This window comes from Oncorhynchus keta, unplaced genomic scaffold (genome assembly GCF_023373465.1).
Source record: "Oncorhynchus keta strain PuntledgeMale-10-30-2019 unplaced genomic scaffold, Oket_V2 Un_contig_650_pilon_pilon, whole genome shotgun sequence".
Lineage (NCBI taxonomy): Eukaryota > Metazoa > Chordata > Actinopteri > Salmoniformes > Salmonidae > Oncorhynchus > Oncorhynchus keta.
Genome location: NW_026288903.1, coordinates 217914 through 239144, shown reverse-complemented (window position 1 = coordinate 239144; position 21231 = coordinate 217914). Strand labels below are relative to the sequence as shown.

The following is a 21231-nucleotide window of genomic DNA, read 5'->3' as shown; positions in this document are numbered from 1 at the left end:
AGGCTGTAGTCAGTCTGTAGTCTGATTGGGTCTTTAGGCTGTAGTCAGTCTGTAGCCTGTAGCCTGATTGGGTCTATAGGCTGTAGTCAGTCTGTAGCCTGATTGGGTCTATAGTCTGTAGTCAGACTGTAGTCTGTAGCCTGATTGGGTCTATAGGCTGTAGTCAGTCTGTAGCCTGATTGGGTCTATAGTCTGTAGTCAGTCTGTAGTCTGATTGGGTCTATAGGCTGTAGTCAGTCTGTAGCCTGATTGGGTCTATAGTCTGTAGTCAGACTGTAGTCTGTAGCCTGTTTGGGTCTATAGGCTGTAGTCAGTCTGTAGCCTGATTGGGTCTATAGGCTGTAGTCAGTCTGTAGCCTGATTGGGTCTATAGTCTGTAGTCAGACTGTAGTCTGTAGCCTGATTGGGTCTATAGCCTGTAGTCAGTCTGTAGCCTGATTGGGTCTATAGTCTGTAGTCAGTCTGTAGTCTGATAGGGTCTATAGCCTGATTGGGTCTATAGCCTGTAGTCAGTCTGTAGTCTTGATGGGTCTATAGCCTGTAGTCAGTCTGTAGCCTGATTGGGTCTATAGGCTGTAGTCAGTTTGTAGTCTGTAGCCTTGATGGGTCTATAGCCTGTAGTCAGTCTGTAGCCTGATTTAGTCTATAGCCTGTAGTCAGTCTCTAGCCTGATTGGGTCTATAGCCTGTAGTCAGTCTTGTAGGGTCTATAGGCTGTAGCCTTGATGGGTCTATAGCCTGTAGTCAGTCTGTAGCCTGATTGGGTCTATAGCCTGTAGTCAGTCTGCCTGTAGCCTGATTGGGTCTATAGCCTGTAGTCAGTCTGTAGCTCTGATTTAGTCTATAGCCTGTAGTCAGTCTGTAGCCTGATTGGGTCTGTATAGGGTCTGTAGTCAGTCTGTAGTCTCTGATGATTGGGTCTATAGTCCTGTATTGTCAGTCTGTAGCCTGATTGGGTCTATAGCCTGTAGTCAGTCTGTAGTCTCTGCCTGATTGGGTCTATAGCCTGTAGTCTGTAGCCTCTGTAGTCAGTCTGTAGCCTGATTGGGTCTATAGCCTGTAGTCAGTCTGTAGTCTGTAGCCTGATTGGGTCTATAGCCTGTAGTCAGTCTGTAGCCTGATTGGGGCTGCCTGTAGTCAGTCTGTAGCCTGATTGGGTCTATAGCCTGTAGTCAGTCTGTAGTCTCTAGCCTGATTGGGTCTGTAGCCTGTAGTCAGTCTATAGGCTGTAGCAGTCTGATTGATTGGGTCTATAGCCTGTAGTCAGTCTGTAGCCTGATTGGGTCTATAGCCTGTAGTCAGTCTGTAGTCTCTAGCCTGATTGGGTCTGTAGCCTGTAGTCAGTCTGTAGCCTGATTGGGGCTGTAGTCAGTCTGTAGCCTGATTGGGTCTATAGCCTGTAGTCAGTCTGTAGTCTCTAGCCTGATTGGGTCTGTAGCCTGTAGTCAGTCTGTAGCCTGATTGGGGCTGTAGTCAGTCTGTAGCCTGATTGGGTCTATAGCCTGTAGTCAGTCTGTAGTCTCTAGCCTGATTGGGTCTATAGCCTGTAGTCAGTCTGTAGCCTGATTGGGTCTATAGCCTGTAGTCAGTCTGTAGCCTGATTGGGTCTATAGGCTGTAGTCAGTCTGTAGCCTGATTGGGGCTGTAGTCTAGCCTGATTGCCTGTAGTCAGTCTGTAGTCAGTCTGTAGCCTGATTGGGTCTATAGCCTGTAGTCAGTCTGTAGCCTGATTGGGTCTATAGCCTGTAGTCAGTCTGTAGCCTGATTGGGTCTATAGGCTGTAGTCAGTCTGTAGTCTGATTGGGTCTATAGCCTGTAGTCAGTCTGTAGCCTGATTGGGTCTATAGCCTGTAGTCAGTCTCTAGCCTGATTGGGTTTATAGCCTGTAGTCAGTCTGTAGCCTGATTGGGTCTATATGCTGTAGTCAGTCTGTAGCCTGATAGTGTCTATAGCCTGTAGTCAGTCTGTAGTCTGATTGGGTCTATAGCCTGTAGTCAGTCTGTAGCCTGATTGGGTCTATAGTCTGTAGTCAGTCTGTAGCCTTGATGGGTCTATAGCCTGTAGTCAGTCTGTAGCCTGATTGGGTCTATAGCCTGTAGTCAGTCTGTAGCCTTGATGGGTCTATAGCCTGTAGTCAGTCTGTAGCCTTGATGGGTCTATAGCCTGTAGTCAGTCTGTAGTCTGATTGGGTCTATAGCCTGTAGTCAGTCTGTAGCCTGATTGGGTCTATAGTCTGTAGTCAGTCTGTAGCCTTGATGGGTCTATAGCCTGGGTAGCTCAGCCCTAGTCCTCATCTTGCCCCTGCTACCTCCTAGCTACCACTCTCCCGTCAGTTTGGTGCTTTGGTCCCGTTTGGGCGGGGCAGGGCGCGGCCCCCGCCGTAACGTTGCATAGCCTGAGGACATGTACCCGTGGCCCCCGCCCTGTCCACCCCTCTGCTGGTCCAGCAGCAGCTCTGGGGGAGGTGGGGGGAGGGCCATGTCGTCCATGGAGACGGGCTCCAGCCGGGAGGAGCCGTGCCGCGTGAGGGAGCCGTGACGCGTGATGGACTTCCTCTTCAAGGTCCGGTTCAGGTCCTCCAGGAAGTTGGGTTGGACCGAGGAGAGGGTACCGCCCCCCTTAGGTACCCCGGGGGAGGTGGGAGGCAGGGGACAGGCAAAGGGCGGGGGGGACAGGGGTAAGGGGTCTTGGACCGTGTTGCTCCGGGATAGCCTGTGCAGTGTCGGAGGCGGAGTCTTCTTCAGAGACTGGGTCTTCCATGATGATTGGCTGACGGGGTGGGAGATGGGCGTGGCCTGCGGTTGGGGGTTGACGACTGCGACCCTGGGGGCCCCCGGGTGGAGCTCAGAGAGGAGGGGGGGCGGTGGGAGCAGCTCAGAGTCGGGAGGAGGTGGGGGGAAGAAATCGAGCTCTGAAGGAGGAGAGGGGAAGTCTCCACTGGGCTGGCAGTGCTGCCCTGTCTGTAGACCCTGGAGAACTAGAGGGAGAGCTGACAGGTTCAGCTTGCCTGGTTTAGGAGGAGCAGGAGGCCCCAAGTCCTTAGCAGGAGATCCAGAGGAGGAGGCAGCAGAGGAGTTGCAGGAGCCGAGGCCAGGCTGGGCAAACTTACTGACCAGAGACTCCACCTTCTTAGGCTGCCTCTGGACCTGGGCCTCTTCCTGGTACTCCCCTGAGGAGTTAGACTTGATGGAGGAGGCGCGCTGGGGGGTGGGAGGAGGCCCCCTCTTTCCGAAGGAGCCGGTTGAGGTGGAGGAGGGAGACTTCTTAATAGGAGAGCCCATCTTGGCAGGGGAGAGAGGGGGGGAGGGGCGGGGTGGTGACGGAGTGGGGAGGAGGGGGGAAGTCCAGGCTGTCCTCAGGGGGAGGAGGGGGGAACTCTGGGGACTGGGGGGGGATCTGAACCCCTGGCTGCCATCTTGGTTTGGTCTTGACGGCCGGGGGGACTGGGGGGGCAGGGGGGCTCCGGGGAACTGGTTGACTATCTGTTTGACCAGGGAGGGGGCCGGGGGGGACTGGGGGGCTCCGGGGAACTGGTTGACTATCTGTTTGACCAGGGAGGGGGTCGGGGAGATTGGGGCGGACAGGGGGAGGGTCTTAGAGGAGAAGCTGTGCTGTTTGGGCATGGTGGGAGGCGGCTGATTGGGCGAATGGCCTGTAGAGAAGCTTTGCTGCTTTTTCATTGGACCAGAAGGAGGGGAGGGTGAGACTGGGGACAAGGGGATCCCTGGACCAAAGGTCTTAGGAGCAGTCTGGGGCGGGAAGACACCAGAGAAGGTTCTGGGAGGTGCAGGGGGTGACATGGGTGGGGAGAGGGCAGGAGGAGGAGGGGACACAGGTTGGCCATCCAGGTCGGAGAAGTCGTAGTTCATATTGGGGAACTTTTGGGCCAGGAACTGCTGCAGCCCGGTGTTACTGAGAGGGGGGCACTGGTGGTCCTCTTCTGGGGGAGGAGGGGGGGGCAGGGTTTGGGCCTGGGGGGGAGGAGGGGGGATGAACTGAGGAACAGGGCTGGGGGGGCCAAGTCTCAGAGAGGCCATGGCAGAGCCTGGAGAAGGCATGGAGCAGGGGGGAGGGGGAGGGTTGTGGAGAGTGGGAGCCAATGGCATGGTGTTGTAGTTGGGTTTGACAGACTGGAGGGGAGGGGCTGGAGGGCCTTGCTGCTGCCCCATTGGCTGGACATTGTAATGATTGGCAGTCTGGTTGGCGCCACCCTGCAGGCGGGCAATGGTGCTGTACTTAACGAACAGGGTGGGGGCAGCCTGTTGAGGGGGGTTCGGGAGAGGGGGAGGTGGAGGAGGAGGGGGAGGGTCAGGGGGAGAGGGCGAGGATTCAGGGGAGACACTGGTGTAGCTAGTTCGGGATGGGGGGGCTGACTGGTGCATGGGGGGCAGCGTCAGAGGGTAGGGTCTGCTCACTGACTCCATCCTCAACTAGAAAGAGAGAGAGAACAAGAGAGAAGCCAGAACGAGAGAGAGAACAAGAGAGAGAACAAGAGAGAGGGAGAGAGAACAAGAGAGAGGGAGAGAGAACGAGAGAGAGGGAGAGAGAACGAGAGAGAGGGAGAGAGAACGAGAGAGAGAACAAGAGAGGGAAAACAGGAGAGAGAGAACGAGAGGAAGATTGAGCGAAGGAGAGAGGGAGCGAGAGAAAACAAGAGAACGAGAGAGAGAGAAATCTGAGTTAGATTATGATATAGAAGTGGTTACATTACTACTGTTAAGATGGTAGAAAGCAAACATTGTTATTTTAAACTGCCAGACTGGGTAAAACACTGGAAGACATTAGTGTCCTATTTTGGTAGCACTGCATTGATGCATAACATTCAACAGACCACAACAGACCACCTGTACATTAAACAGACCACCTGTACATTCAGCAGACCACAACAGACCACCTGTACATTCAACAGACCACCTGTACATTCAGCAGACCACAACATACCACCTGTACATTCAACAGACCACCTGTACATTCAGCAGACCACAACAGACCACCTGTACATTCAACAGACCACCTGTACATTCAACAGACCACCTGTACATTCAACAGACCACCTGTACATTCAACAGACCACCTGTACATTCAACAGGCCACCAGTACATTCAGCAGACCACCTGTACATTCAACAGGCCACCTGTACATTCAACAGACCACCTGTACATTCAACAGGCCACCTGTACATTCAACAGGCCACCTGTACATTCAGCAGACCCCTGTACATTCAACAGACCACCTGTACATTCAACAGACCACCTGTACATTCAACAGACCACCTGCATTCAACAGACCACCTGTACATTCAACAGACCACCTGTACATTCAGCAGACCACCTGTACATTCAGCAGACCACAACATACCACCTGTACATTCAACAGACCACCTGTACATTCAGCAGACCACAACAGACCACCTGTACATTCAACAGACCACCTGTACATTCAACAGACCACCTGTACATTCAACAGACCACCTGTACATTCAACAGACCACCTGTACATTCAACAGACCACCTGTACATTCAACAGACCACCTGTACATTCAACAGACCACCTGTACATTCAGCAGACCACCTGTACATTCAGGAAAGTAACACAGTAACACACCAGTGCTGTAGAGTAACACAGTAACACAGTAACACACCAGTGCTGTATAGTAACACAGTAACACACCAGTGCTGTATAGTAACACAGTAACACACCAGTGCTGTAGAGTAACACAGTAACACACCAGTGCTGTATAGTAACACAGTAACACACCAGTGCTGTAGAGTAACACAGTAACACACCAGTGCTGTATAGTAACACAGTAACACACCAGTGCTGTAGAGTAACACAGTAACACACCAGTGCTGTATAGTAACACAGTAACACACCAGTGCTGTAGAGTAACACAGTAACACACCAGTGCTGTAGAGTAACACAGTAACACAGTAACACACCAGTGCTGTATAGTAACACAGTAACACACCAGTGCTGTATAGTAACACAGTAACACACCAGTGCTGTAGAGTAACACAGTAACACAGTAACACACCAGTGCTGTAGAGTAACACAGTAACACACCAGTGCTGTAGAGTAACACAGTAACACAGTAACACACCAGTGCTGTATAGTAACACAGTAACACACCAGTGCTGTAGAGTAACACAGTAACACAGTAACACACCAGTGCTGTAGAGTAACACAGTAACACACCAGTGCTGTAGAGTAACACAGTAACACACCAGTGCTGTAGAGTAACACAGTAACACACCAGTGCTGTGTAGTAACACAGTAACACACCAGTGCTGTATAGTAACACAGTAACACACCAGTGTTGTATAGTAACACAGTAACACAGTAACACACCAGTGCTGTAGAGTAACACAGTAACACACCAGTGCTGTATAGTAACACAGTAACACACCAGTGCTGTATAGTAACACAGTAACACACCAGTGCTGTAGAGTAACACACTAACACACCAGTGCTGTAGAGTAACACACCAGTGCTGTAGAGTGGTGTGTTACTGTACATTCAGCAGACCACAACAGACCACCTGTACATTCAACAGACCACCTGTACATTCAGCAGACCACAACATACCACCTGTACATTCAACAGACCACCTGTACATTCAGCAGACCACAACAGACCACCTGTACATTCAACAGACCACCTGTACATTCAACAGACCACCTGTACATTCAACAGACCACCTGTACATTCAACAGACCACCTGTACATTCAACAGACCACCTGTACATTCAACAGGCCACCAGTACATTCAGCAGACCACCTGTACATTCAACAGGCCACCTGTACATTCAACAGACCACCTGTACATTCAACAGGCCACCTGTACATTCAACAGGCCACCTGTACATTCAGCAGACCCCCTGTACATTCAACAGACCACCTGTACATTCAACAGACCACCTGTACATTCAACAGACCACCTGTACATTCAACAGACCACCTGTACATTCAACAGACCACCTGTACATTCAACAGACCACCTGTACATTCAGCAGACCACCTGTACATTCAGGAAAGTAACACAGTAACACACCAGTGCTGTAGAGTAACACAGTAACACACCAGTGCTGTATAGTAACACAGTAACACACCAGTTCTGTAGAGTAACACAGTAACACACCAGTGCTGTATAGTAACACAGTAACACACCAGTGCTGTAGAGTAACACAGTAACACACCAGTGCTGTATAGTAACACAGTAACACACCAGTGCTGTAGAGTAACACAGTAACACACCAGTGCTGTATAGTAACACAGTAACACACCAGTGCTGTAGAGTAACACAGTAACACAGTAACACACCAGTGCTGTATAGTAACACAGTAACACACCAGTGCTGTATAGTAACACAGTAACACACCAGTGCTGTAGAGTAACACAGTAACACAGTAACACACCAGTGCTGTAGAGTAACACAGTAACACACCAGTGCTGTAGAGTAACACAGTAACACAGTAACACACCAGTGCTGTAGAGTAACACAGTAACACACCAGTGCTGTAGAGTAACACAGTAACACACCAGTGCTGTAGAGTAACACAGTAACACACCAGTGCTGTAGAGTAACACAGTAACACACCAGTGCTGTAGAGTAACACAGTAACACACCAGTGCTGTGTAGTAACACAGTAACACACCAGTGCTGTATAGTAACACAGTAACACACCAGTGTTGTATAGTAACACAGTAACACAGTAACACACCAGTGCTGTAGAGTAACACAGTAACACACCAGTTCTGTAGAGTAACACAGTAACACACCAGTGCTGTATAGTAACACAGTAACACACCAGTGCTGTATAGTAACACAGTAACACACCAGTGCTGTAGAGTAACACACTAACACACCAGTGCTGTAGAGTAACACACCAGTGCTGTAGAGTAACACAGTAACACAGTAACACACCAGTGCTGTATAGTAACACAGTAACACACCAGTGCTGTAGAGTAACACAGTAACACAGTAACACACCAGTGCTGTAGAGTAACACAGTAACACACCAGTGCTGTAGAGTAACACAGTAACACACCAGTGCTGTATAGTAACACAGTAACACAGTAACACACCAGTGCTGTAGAGTAACACAGTAACACACCAGTGCTGTATAGTAACACAGTAACACACTAACACACCAGTGCTGTAGAGTAACACAGTAACACACCAGTGCTGTAGAGTAACACAGTAACACAGTAACACACCAGTGCTGTATAGTAACACAGTAATAACACACCAGTGCTGTAGAGTAACACAGTAACACAGTAACACACCAGTGCTGTATAGTAACACAGTAACACACCAGTGCAACAGACCACCTGTACATTCAACAGACCACCTGTACATTCAACAGACCACCTGTACATTCAACAGACCACCTGTACATTCAACAGACCACCTGTACATTCAATAGACCACCTGTACATTCAACAGGCCACCAGTACATTCAGCAGACCACCTGTACATTCAACAGGCCACCTGTACATTCAACAGACCACCTGTACATTCAACAGGCCACCTGTACATTCAACAGGCCACCTGTACATTCAGCAGACCACCTGTACATTCAACAGACCACCTGTACATTCAACAGACCACCTGTACATTCAACAGACCACCTGTACATTCAACAGACCACCTGTACATTCAACAGACCACCTGTACATTCAACAGACCACCTGTACATTCAACAGACCACCTGTACATTCAACAGACCACCTGTACATTCAACAGACCACCTGTACATTCAGCAGACCACCTGTACATTCAACAGACCACCTGTACATTCAGCAGACCACCTGTACATTCAGGAAAGTAACACAGTAACACACCAGTGCTGTATAGTAACACAGTAACACACCAGTGCTGTAGAGTAACACAGTAACACACCAGTGCTGTATAGTAACACAGTAACACACCAGTTCTGTAGAGTAACACAGTAACACAGTAACACACCAGTGCTGTATAGTAACACAGTAACACACCAGTGCTGTAGAGTAACACAGTAACACAGTAACACACCAGTGTTGTATAGTAACACAGTAACACAGTAACACACCAGTGCTGTAGAGTAACACAGTAACACAGTAACACACCAGTGCTGTAGAGTAACACAGTAACACAGTAACACACCAGTGCTGTAGAGTAACACAGTAACACACCAGTGCTGTATAGTAACACAGTAACACACCAGTGCTGTAGAGTAACACAGTAACACACCAGTGCTGTATAGTAACACAGTAACACACCAGTGCTGTATAGTAACACAGTAACACACCAGTGTTGTATAGTAACACAGTAACACACCAGTGCTGTATAGTAACACAGTAACACACCAGTGCTGTAGAGTAACACAGTAACACAGTAGTGCTGTATAGTAACACAGTAACACACCAGTGCTGTATAGTAACACAGTAACACACCAGTGCTGTATAGTAACACAGTAACACACCAGTGCTGTATAGTAACACAGTAACACACCAGTGCTGTATAGTAACACAGTAACACACCAGTGCTGTATAGTAACACAGTAACACACCAGTGCTGTATAGTAACACAGTAACACACCAGTGCTGTATAGTAACACAGTAACACAGTAACACACCAGTGCTGTATAGTAACACAGTAACACAACAGTACTGTAGAGTAACACAGTAACACACCAGTGCTGTGTAGTAACACAGTAACACACCAGTGCTGTATAGTAACACAGTAACACACCAGTGCTGTAGAGTAACACAGTAACACACCAGTGCTGTATAGTAACACAGTAACACAACAGTGCTGTATAGTAACACAGTAACACACCAGTGCTGTATAGTAACACAGTAACACACCAGTGCTGTAGAGTAACACAGTAACACACCAGTGCTGTATAGTAACACAGTAACACACCAGTGCTGTAGAGTAACACAGTAACACACCAGTGCTGTATAGTAACACAGTAACACACCAGTGCTGTAGAGTAACACAGTAACACAGTAACACACCAGTGCTGTATAGTAACACAGTAACACACCAGTGCTGTAGAGTAACACAGTAACACAGTAACACACCAGTGCTGTATAGTAACACAGTAACACACCAGTGCTGTAGAGTAACACAGTAACACAGTAACACACCAGTGCTGTATAGTAACACAGTAACACACCAGTGCTGTATAGTAACACAGTAACACAGTAACACACCAGTGCTGTATAGTAACACAGTAACACACCAGTGCTGTATAGTAACACAGTAACACACCAGTGCTGTATAGTAACACAGTAACACACCAGTGCTGTATAGTAACACAGTAACACAGTAACACACCAGTGCTGTATAGTAACACAGTAACACACCAGTGCTGTAGAGTAACACAGTAACACACCAGTGCAACAGACCACCTGTACATTCAACAGACCACCTGTACATTCAACAGACCACCTGTACATTGAGCAGACCACCTGTACATTCAGGAAAAAAATAAACAATTGGCAACTCAAGAGTAGAATTGGACTTTAAAAACACACGACTGACAACGCACATCACAAGGAAATGTCCTCCTGCACTCTGACCAAGAGACATATTCAGACTGTAGACCCATCAGTGTTCGGATGTGATACCCAGACAGGATACGGGAGCACACACAAGCCAGGGGAGTAGTGAAAATGCTAACACAGTAATTAGGATACACAGTAACACAGTAACACACCAGTGCTGTGTAGTAACACAGTAGCACACCAGTGCTGTATAGTAACACAGTAACACACCAGTGCTGTAGAGTAACACAGTAACACAGTAACACACCAGTGCTGTGTAGTAACACAGTAACACACCAGTGCTGTGTAGTAACACAGTAACACACCAGTGCTGTGTAGTAACACAGTAACACACCAGTGCTGTATAGTAACACAGTAACACACCAGTGCTGTAGAGTAACACAGTAACACACCAGTGCTGTAGAGTAACACAGTAACACACCAGTGCTGTAGAATAACACAGTAACACACCAGTGCTGTATAGTAACACAGTAACACACCAGTGTTGTATAGTAACACAGTAACACACCAGTGCTGTATAGTAACACAGTAACACACCAGTGCTGTAGAGTAACACAGTAACACACCAGTGCTGTATAGTAACACAGTAACACACCAGTGCTGTAGAGTAACACAGTAACACACCAGTGCTGTAGAGTAACACAGTAACACACCAGTGCTGTATAGTAACACAGTAACACAGTAACACACCAGTGCTGTATAGTAACACAGTAACACAGTAACACACCAGTGCTGTACAGTAACACAGTAACACACCAGTGCTGTATAGTAACACAGTAACACACCAGTGTTGTAGAGTAACACAGTAACACACCAGTGCTGTATAGTAACACAGTAACACACCAGTGCTGTATAGTAACACAGTAACACACCAGTGCTGTATAGTAACACAGTAACACAGTAACACACCAGTGCTGTACAGTAACACAGTAACACACCAGTGCTGTATAGTAACACACCAGTGCTGTATAGTAACACAGTAACACACCAGTGCTGTAGAGTAACACAGTAACACACCAGTGCTGTGTAGTAACACAGTAACACACCAGTGCTGTATAGTAACACAGTAACACACCAGTGCTGTAGAGTAACACAGTAACACACCAGTGCTGTGTAGTAACACAGTATCACAGTAACACACCAGTGCTGTAGAGTAACACAGTAACACACCAGTGCTGTGTAGTAACACAGTAACACACCAGTGCTGTGTAGTAACACAGTAACACACCAGTGCTGTGTAGTAACACAGTAACACACCAGTGCTGTATAGTAACACAGTAACACACCAGTGCTGTAGAGTAACACAGTAACACACCAGTGCTGTAGAGTAACACAGTAACACACCAGTGCTGTAGAGTAACACAGTAACACACCAGTGCTGTATAGTAACACAGTAACACACCAGTGCTGTATAGTAACACAGTAACACACCAGTGCTGTAGAGTAACACAGTAACACACCAGTGCTGTAGAGTAACACAGTAACACACCAGTGCTGTATAGTAACACAGTAACACACCAGTGCTGTATAGTAACACAGTAACACACCAGTGCTGTATAGTAACACAGTAACACACCAGTGCTGTATAGTAACACAGTAACACACCAGTGCTGTATAGTAACACAGTAACACACCAGTGCTGTATAGTAACACAGTAACACAGTAACACACCAGTGCTGTAGAGTAACACAGTAACACACCAGTGCTGTAGAGTAACACAGTAACACACCAGTGCTGTATAGTAACACAGTAACACACCAGTGCTGTATAGTAACACAGTAACACAGTAACACACCAGTGCTGTAGAGTAACACAGTAACACACCAGTGCTGTATAGTAACACAGTAACACACCAGTGTTGTATAGTAACACAGTAACACAGTAACACACCAGTGCTGTATAGTAACACAGTAACACAGTAACACACCAGTGTTGTACAGTAACACAGTAACACACCAGTGTTGTAGAGTAACACAGTAACACACCAGTGCTGTACAGTAACACAGTAACACACCAGTGCTGTATAGTAACACAGTAACACACCAGTGTTGTAGAGTAACACAGTAACACACCAGTGTTGTAGAGTAACACAGTAACACACCAGTGCTGTATAGTAACACAGTAACACACCAGTGCTGTATAGTAACACAGTAACACAGTAACACACCAGTGCTGTACAGTAACACAGTAACACACCAGTGCTGTATAGTAACACAGTAACACACCAGTGCTGTATAGTAACACAGTAACACACCAGTGCTGTAGAGTAACACAGTAACACACCAGTGCTGTGTAGTAACACAGTAACACACCAGTGCTGTATAGTAACACAGTAACACACCAGTGCTGTAGAGTAACACAGTAACACACCAGTGCTGTGTAGTAACACAGTATCACAGTAACACACCAGTGCTGTAGAGTAACACAGTAACACACCAGTGCTGTGTAGTAACACAGTAACACACCAGTGCTGTGTAGTAACACAGTAACACACCAGTGCTGTGTAGTAACACAGTAACACACCAGTGCTGTATAGTAACACAGTAACACACCAGTGCTGTAGAGTAACACAGTAACACACCAGTGCTGTGTAGTAACACAGTATCACAGTAACACACCAGTGCTGTAGAGTATCACAGTAACACACCAGTGCTGTGTAGTAACACAGTAACACAGTAACACACCAGTGCTGTATAGTAACACAGTAACACACCAGTGCTGTGTAGTAACACAGTAACACACCAGTGCTGTATAGTAACACAGTAACACAGTAACACACCAGTGCTGTATAGTAACACAGTAACACACCAGTGCTGTATAGTAACACAGTAACACACCAGTGCTGTGTAGTAACACAGTAACACAGTAACACACCAGTGATGTAGAGTAACACAGTAACACAGTAACACACCAGTGCTGTGTAGTAACACAGTAACACACCAGTGCTGTGTAGTAACACAGTAACACACCAGTGCTGTATAGTAACACAGTATCACAGTAACACACCAGTGCTGTATAGTAACACAGTAACACACCAGTGCTGTATAGTAACACAGTAACACACCAGTGCTGTAGAGTAACACAGTAACACAGTAACACACCAGTGCTGTAGAGTAACACAGTAACACACCAGTGCTGTAGAGTAACACAGTAACACACCAGTGCTGTGTAGTAACACAGTAACACACCAGTGCTGTGTAGTAACACAGTAACACACCAGTGCTGTATAGTAACACAGTAACACACCAGTGCTGTATAGTAACACAGTAACACACCAGTGCTGTGTAGTAACACAGTAACACAGTAACACACCAGTGATGTAGAGTAACACAGTAACACAGTAACACACCAGTGCTGTGTAGTAACACAGTAACACACCAGTGCTGTGTAGTAACACAGTAACACACCAGTGCTGTATAGTAACACAGTATCACAGTAACACACCAGTGCTGTATAGTAACACAGTAACACACCAGTGTTGTATAGTAACACAGTAACACAGTAACACACCAGTGCTGTGTAGTAACACAGTAACACACCAGTGCTGTGTAGTAACACAGTAACACACCAGTGCTGTAGAGTAACACAGTAACACAGTAACACACCAGTGCTGTATAGTAACACAGTAACACACCAGTGCTGTATAGTAACACAGTAACACACCAGTGCTGTATAGTAACACAGTAACACACCAGTGCTGTATAGTAACACAGTAACACACCAGTGCTGTAGAGTAACACAGTAACACACCAGTTCTGTAGAGTAACACAGTAACACACCAGTGCTGTATAGTAACACAGTAACACACCAGTGCTGTATAGTAACACAGTAACACACCAGTGCTGTATAGTAACACAGTAACACAGTAACACACCAGTGCTGTAGAGTAACACAGTAACACACCAGTGCTGTAGAGTAACACAGTAACACACCAGTGTTGTATAGTAACACAGTAACACACCAGTGCTGTATAGTAACACACCAGTGCTGTAGAGTAACACAGTAACACACCAGTGCTGTAGAGTAACACAGTAACACACCAGTGCTGTATAGTAACACAGTAACACACCAGTGTTGTATAGTAACACAGTAACACAGTAACACACCAGTGTTGTATAGTAACACAGTAACACAGTAACACACCAGTGCTGTGTAGTAACACAGTAACACACCAGTGCTGTAGAGTAACACAGTAACACACCAGTGCTGTATAGTAACACAGTAACACACCAGTGCTGTATAGTAACACAGTAACACACCAGTGCTGTATAGTAACACAGTAACACACCAGTGCTGTAGAGTAACACAGTAACACACCAGTGCTGTATAGTAACACAGTAACACACCAGTGCTGTATAGTAACACAGTAACACACCAGTGCTGTATAGTAACACAGTAACACACCAGTGCTGTAGAGTAACACAGTAACACACCAGTGCTGTATAGTAACACAGTAACACAGTAGTGCTGTATAGTAACACAGTAACACACCAGTGCTGTATAGTAACACAGTAACACACCAGTGCTGTATAGTAACACAGTAACACACCAGTGCTGTATAGTAACACAGTAACACAGTAACACACCAGTGCTGTATAGTAACACAGTAACACACCAGCAAACGTCCTTAACCACACATTAAACCACTTGTGACCCAGTTCTGTTAGTGTTCTGAAGAAACGTGCGGATTACAGAAGTCTAATGTTAAAACGAGAGTAACCCCCCCAACCTCAAACCTCCGTCCCTCCAGTGCACAGGGGCACCGTATGAAACTTGACCTTCCTCTCCTGGGGAGAACAGCGGAGGGGAGAGACAACAGACACAGTCAGTGGAACGGACCAATGACAGTGTCCACGTTGGACACCGCAACACTGATGTCCTGACTACATTCTAGGGTCAACCCGGAGGAATACTGAGGCAGGTCAATAGAGAGACAGGTGACAGGTGAGGAATACTGAGACAGGTCAATAGAGACAGGTGACAGGTGAGGAATACTGAGACAGGTCAATAGAGACAGGTGAGGAATACTGAGGCAGGTCAATAGAGACAGGTGAGGAATACTGAGGCAGGTCAATAGAGACAGGTGAGGAATACTGAGGCAGGTCAATAGAGACAGGTGAGGAATACTGAGGCAGGTCAATAGAGACAGGTGAGGAATACTGAGGCAGGTCAATAGAGACAGGTGAGGAATACTGAGGCAGGTCAATAGGAATACTGAGGTCAATAGACAGGTGAGGAATACTGAGGCAGGTCAATAGAGACAGGTGAGGAATACTGAGGCAGGTCAATAGAGACAGGTGAGGAATACTGAGGCAGGTCAATAGAGACAGGTGAGGAATACTGAGGCAGGTCAATAGAGACAGGTGAGGAATACTGAGGCAGGTCAATAGAGACAGGTGAGGAATACTGAGGCAGGTCAATAGAGACAGGTGAGGAATACTGAGGCAGGTCAATAGAGACAGGTGAGGAATACTGAGGCAGGTCAATAGAGACAGGTGAGGAATACTGAGGCAGGTCAATAGAGACAGGTGAGGAATACTGAGGCAGGTCAATAGAGACAGGTGAGGAATACTGAGGCAGGTCAATAGAGACAGGTGAGGAATACTGAGGCAGGTCAATAGAGACAGGTGAGGAATACTGAGGCAGGTCAATAGAGACAGGTGAGGAATACTGAGGCAGGTCAATAGAGACAGGTGAGGAATACTGAGGCAGGTCAATAGAGACAGGTGATGAACACCGGGAATACTGAGGCAGGTCAATAGAGACAGGTGAGGAATACTGAGGCAGGTCAATAGAGACAGGTGAGGAATACTGAGGCAGGTCAATAGAGACAGGTGAGGAATACTGAGGCAGGTCAATAGAGACAGGTGAGGAATACTGAGGCAGGTCAATAGAGACAGGTGAGGAATACTGAGGCAGGTCAATAGAGACAGGTGAGGAATACTGAGGCAGGTCAATAGAGACAGGTGAGGAATACTGAGGCAGGTCAATAGAGACAGGTGAGGAATACTGAGGCAGGTCAATAGAGACAGGTGAGGAATACTGAGGCAGGTCAATAGAGACAGGTGAGGAATACTGAGGCAGGTCAATAGAGACAGGTGAGGAATACTGAGGCAGGTCAATAGAGACAGGTGAGGAATACTGAGGCAGGTCAATAGAGACAGGTGAGGAATACTGAGGCAGGTCAATAGAGACAGGTGAGGAATACTGAGGCAGGTCAATAGAGACAGGTGAGGAATACTGAGGCAGGTCAATAGAGACAGGTGAGGAATACTGAGGCAGGTCAATAGAGACAGGTGAGGAATACTGAGGCAGGTCAATAGAGACAGGTGAGGAATACTGAGGCAGGTCAATAGAGACAGGTGAGGAATACTGAGGCAGGTCAATAGAGACAGGTGAGGAATACTGAGGCAGGTCAATAGAGACAGGTGAGGAATACTGAGGCAGGTCAATAGAGACAGGTGAGGAATACTGAGGCAGGTCAATAGAGACAGGTGAGGAATACTGAGGCAGGTCAATAGAGACAGGTGAGGAATACTGAGGCAGGTCAATAGAGACAGGTGAGGAATACTGAGGCAGGTCAATAGAGACAGGTGAGGAATACTGAGGCAGGTCAATAGAGACAGGTGAGGAATACTGAGGCAGGTCAATAGAGACAGGTGAGGAATACTGAGGCAGGTCAATAGAGACAGGTGAGGAATACTGAGGCAGGTCAATAGAGACAGGTGAGGAATACTGAGGCAGGTCAATAGAGACAGGTGAGGAATACTGAGGCAGGTCAATAGAGACAGGTGAGGAATACTGAGGCAGGTCAATAGAGACAGGTGAGGAATACTGAGGCAGGTCAATAGAGACAGGTGAGGAATACTGAGGCAGGTCAATAGAGACAGGTGAGGAATACTGAGGCAGGTCAATAGAGACAGGTGAGGAATACTGAGGCAGGTCAATAGAGACAGGTGAGGAATACTGAGGCAGGTCAATAGAGACAGGTGAGGAATACTGAGGCAGGTCAATAGAGACAGGTGAGGAATACTGAGGCAGGTCAATAGAGACAGGTGAGGAATACTGAGGCAGGTCAATAGAGACAGGTGAGGAATACTGAGGCAGGTCAATAGAGACAGGTGAGGAATACTGAGGCAGGTCAATAGAGACAGGTGAGGAATACTGAGGCAGGTCAATAGAGACAGGTGAGGAATACTGAGGCAGGTCAATAGAGACAGGTGAGGAATACTGAGGCAGGCAGGTCAATAGAGACAGGTGAGGAATACTGAGGCAGGTCAATAGAGACAGGTGAGGAATACTGAGGCAGGTCAATAGAGACAGGTGAGGAATACTGAGGCAGGTCAATAGAGACAGGTGAGGAATACTGAGGCAGGTCAATAGAGACAGGTGAGGAATACTGAGGCAGGTCAATAGAGACAGGTGAGGAATACTGAGGCAGGTCAATAGAGACAGGTGAGGAATACTGAGGCAGGTCAATAGAGACAGGTGAGGAATACTGAGGCAGGTCAATAGAGACAGGTGAGGAATACTGAGGCAGGTCAATAGAGACAGGTGAGGAATACTGAGGCAGGTCAATAGAGACAGGTGAGGAATACTGAGGCAGGTCAATAGAGACAGGTGAGGAATACTGAGGCAGGTCAATAGAGACAGGTGAGGAATACTGAGGCAGGTCAATAGAGACAGGTGAGGAATACTGAGGCAGGTCAATAGAGACAGGTGAGGAATACTGAGGCAGGTCAATAGAGACAGGTGAGGAATACTGAGGCAGGTCAATAGAGACAGGTGAGGAATACTGAGGCAGGTCAATAGAGACAGGTGAGGAATACTGAGGCAGGTCAATAGAGACAGGTGAGGAATACTGAGGCAGGTCAATAGAGACAGGTGAGGAATACTGAGGCAGGTCAATAGAGACAGGTGAGGAATACTGAGGCAGGTCAATAGAGACAGGTGAGGAATACTGAGGCAGGTCAATAGAGACAGGTGAGGAATACTGAGGCAGGTCAATAGAGACAGGTGAGGAATACTGAGGCAGGTCAATAGAGACAGGTGAGGAATACTGAGGCAGGTCAATAGAGACAGGTGAGGAATACTGAGGCAGGTCAATAGAGACAGGTGAGGAATACTGAGGCAGGTCAATAGAGACAGGTGAGGAATACTGAGGCAGGTCAATAGAGACAGGTGAGGAATAGAGACTGAGGCTGAGGTCAATAGAGACAGGTGAGGAATACTGAGGCAGGTCAATAGAGACAGGTGAGGAATACTGAGGCAGGTCAATAGAGACAGGTGAGGAATACTGAGGCAGGTCAATAGAGACAGGTGAGGAATACTGAGGCAGGTCAATAGAGACAGGTGAGGAATACTGAGGCAGGTCAATAGAGACAGGTGAGGAATACTGAGGCAGGTCAATAGAGACAGGTGAGGAATACTGAGGCAGGTCAATAGAGACAGGTGAGGAATACTGAGGCAGGTCAATAGAGACAGGTGAGGAATACTGAGGCAGGTCAATAGAGACAGGTGAGGAATACTGAGGCAGGTCAATAGAGACAGGTGAGGAATACTGAGGCAGGTCAATAGAGACAGGTGAGGAATACTGAGGCAGGTCAATAGAGACAGGTGACAGGTGGGGAATACTGAGGCAGGTCAATAGAGACAGGTGACAGGTGAGGAATACTGAGGCAGGTCAATAGAGACAGGTGAGGAATACTGAGGCAGGTCAATAGAGACAGATGACAGGTGAGGAATACTGAGACAGGTCAATAGAGACAGGTGAGGAATACTGAGGCAGGTCAATAGAGACAGGTGAGGAATACTGAGGCAGGTCAATAGAGACAGGTGAGGAATACTGAGGCAGGTCAATAGAGACAGGTGAGGAATACTGAGGCAGGTCAATAGAGACAGGTGAGGAATACTGAGGCAGGTCAATAGAGACAGGTGAGGAATACTGAGGCAGGTCAATAGAGACAGGTGACAGGGTAAGGTGAGGAATACTGAGGCAGGTCAATAGAGACAGGTGACAGGTGAGGAATACTGAGGCAGGTCAATAGTGACAGGTGACAGGGTAAGGGTTTGAGGGTGTCAGTACAGGAGGTACCTCATCCTGGGTGCCTCTCTTCCAGGCCTCGGAGAAGATGGAGCTGACCTGGCTCTGAGAGCGGCTGTGGCCTGACAGGTTGTTCTCTGACACAGCAACACCACTATCACTACTGCAGTGGGTCGACTGGGACTCTGGAGGGAGAGAGAGGAGGCAGGGAGAAAGACAGAGAAAGAGATTGAAGAGGGGGGGAGGGAGGGAGCGAGAGGAGAGCAAGGAGAAAGAAAGTGAGAGGGTGGAGAGAGGAGTGTTATAGCAAGAACCAATATTATTATTTATTCTTTAAATATTTTTTCCCCCAATTTCATGATTACAATCTAGTCTCATTGCTGCAACTCCCCAACGGGCTGGGGAGAGGCGAAGGTCTCATCGCTGCAACTCTCCAACGGGCCTGGGAGAGGCGAAGGTCTCATCGCTGCAACTCCCCAACGGGCTGGGGAGAGGCGAACGTCTCATCGCTGCAACTCCCCAACGGGCGGGCTGGGGTGAGGCGAAGGTCTCATCGCTGCAACTCCCCAACGGGCTGGGGAGAGGTGAAGGTCTCATCGCTGCAACTGCCCAACGGCTGGGGAGAGGCGAAGGTCTCATCGCTGCAACTCCCCAACGGGCTGGGGAGAGGCGAAGGTCTCATCGCTGCAACTCCCCAACGGGCTGGGGAGAGGCGAAGGTCTCATCGCTGCAACTCCCCAACGGGCTGGGGAGAGGCGAAGGTCTCATCGCTGCAACTCCCCAACGGGCTGGGGAGAGGCGAAGGTCTCATCGCTGCAACTCCCCAACGGGCTGGGGAGAGGCGAAGGTCTCATCGCTGCAACTCCCCAACGGGCTGGAGAGAGGCGACGGTCTCATCGCTGCAACTCTCCAACGGGCTGGGGAGAGGCGAAGGTCTCATCGCTGCAACTCCCCAACGGGCTGGAGAGAGGCGACGGTCTCATCGCTGCAACTCCCCAACGGCTGGGGAGAGGCGAAGGTCGAGTCATGAGTCCTCTGAAACATGACCTGCTAAAGCCGCACCAATGTGTCAGAGGAAACACCGTTCAACTGACCGACAAGGTCAGCCTGCAGGCGACTGGGACCGCCACAAGGAGTCGCTAGAGCACCCCGCGGCCGGTAATGACACAGCCTGGGATTGAACCTCAGGCTGTATTGACGCTGCAACACTGCAATGCAGTGCCTTAGGCCGCTGCGCCACTCAGGAGGCCCCGCAACTATAAATCTTATAAATACTATACTGTGGCTAAGAACGTGGGTAACTGCTGCAGCGTTGGGGACTAATCCATTTCAAATCTGTCATCACAGGAAGTAAACTGAAATTCCTGGAATTGTACTTCCTGAAATGACTGAATTGAAATAAAAATAGACCCTGCTATGCTGTAGCTGAGTGTGTGTTGTGTTGAGTGTGTGTGTCTGTCCACCACCACTCACCAGGCAGGCTGGAGGAGCTGGATCCAGACTTGATAGAGGAGCTCGAGAGAGAAGACCAGTCGTAGGCTGCCTCAGTCCTCTTCATAGCCTCCTGGTAGTTCACATACAGGGTCTTCCCATACTGGAGACACAGAGATCAACAGACGCCAGAGGTGTATTCAT

The 21231-nt window shown here is 48.0% G+C and overlaps 1 protein-coding gene and 1 long non-coding RNA gene across 3 annotated transcripts in view; both read right to left on the bottom strand.

Annotated features, from left to right (window-relative positions):
* Positions 1–1673: 1673 nt before the first annotated feature.
* LOC118380362 (ras-associated and pleckstrin homology domains-containing protein 1-like) overlaps positions 1674–21231 on the bottom strand; it is a 218551-nt gene continuing 198993 nt past the window's right edge. The window contains 5 exon segments of the mRNA XM_052511230.1: positions 1674–3325; positions 3327–3457; positions 3460–4429; positions 19648–19781; positions 21070–21190. Of these exon segments, the coding sequence (XP_052367190.1) occupies positions 2315–3325; positions 3327–3457; positions 3460–4429; positions 19648–19781; positions 21070–21190 (2367 nt within the window). The 3' untranslated portion in view covers positions 1674–2314.
* Positions 4453–8853, bottom strand: LOC127925932 (uncharacterized). 2 transcript variants are annotated; one of them, XR_008122939.1, is made up of 5 exons: positions 8751–8821; positions 8551–8610; positions 6998–7017; positions 5331–5570; positions 4453–4843 (listed from the first exon to the last, which is right to left on the bottom strand). It is a non-coding gene; the product is annotated as an uncharacterized LOC127925932 (long non-coding RNA). The 2 variants fall into 2 exon arrangements; XR_008122940.1 differs by lacking the exon at positions 8551–8610 and having other exon boundaries at positions 8711–8853.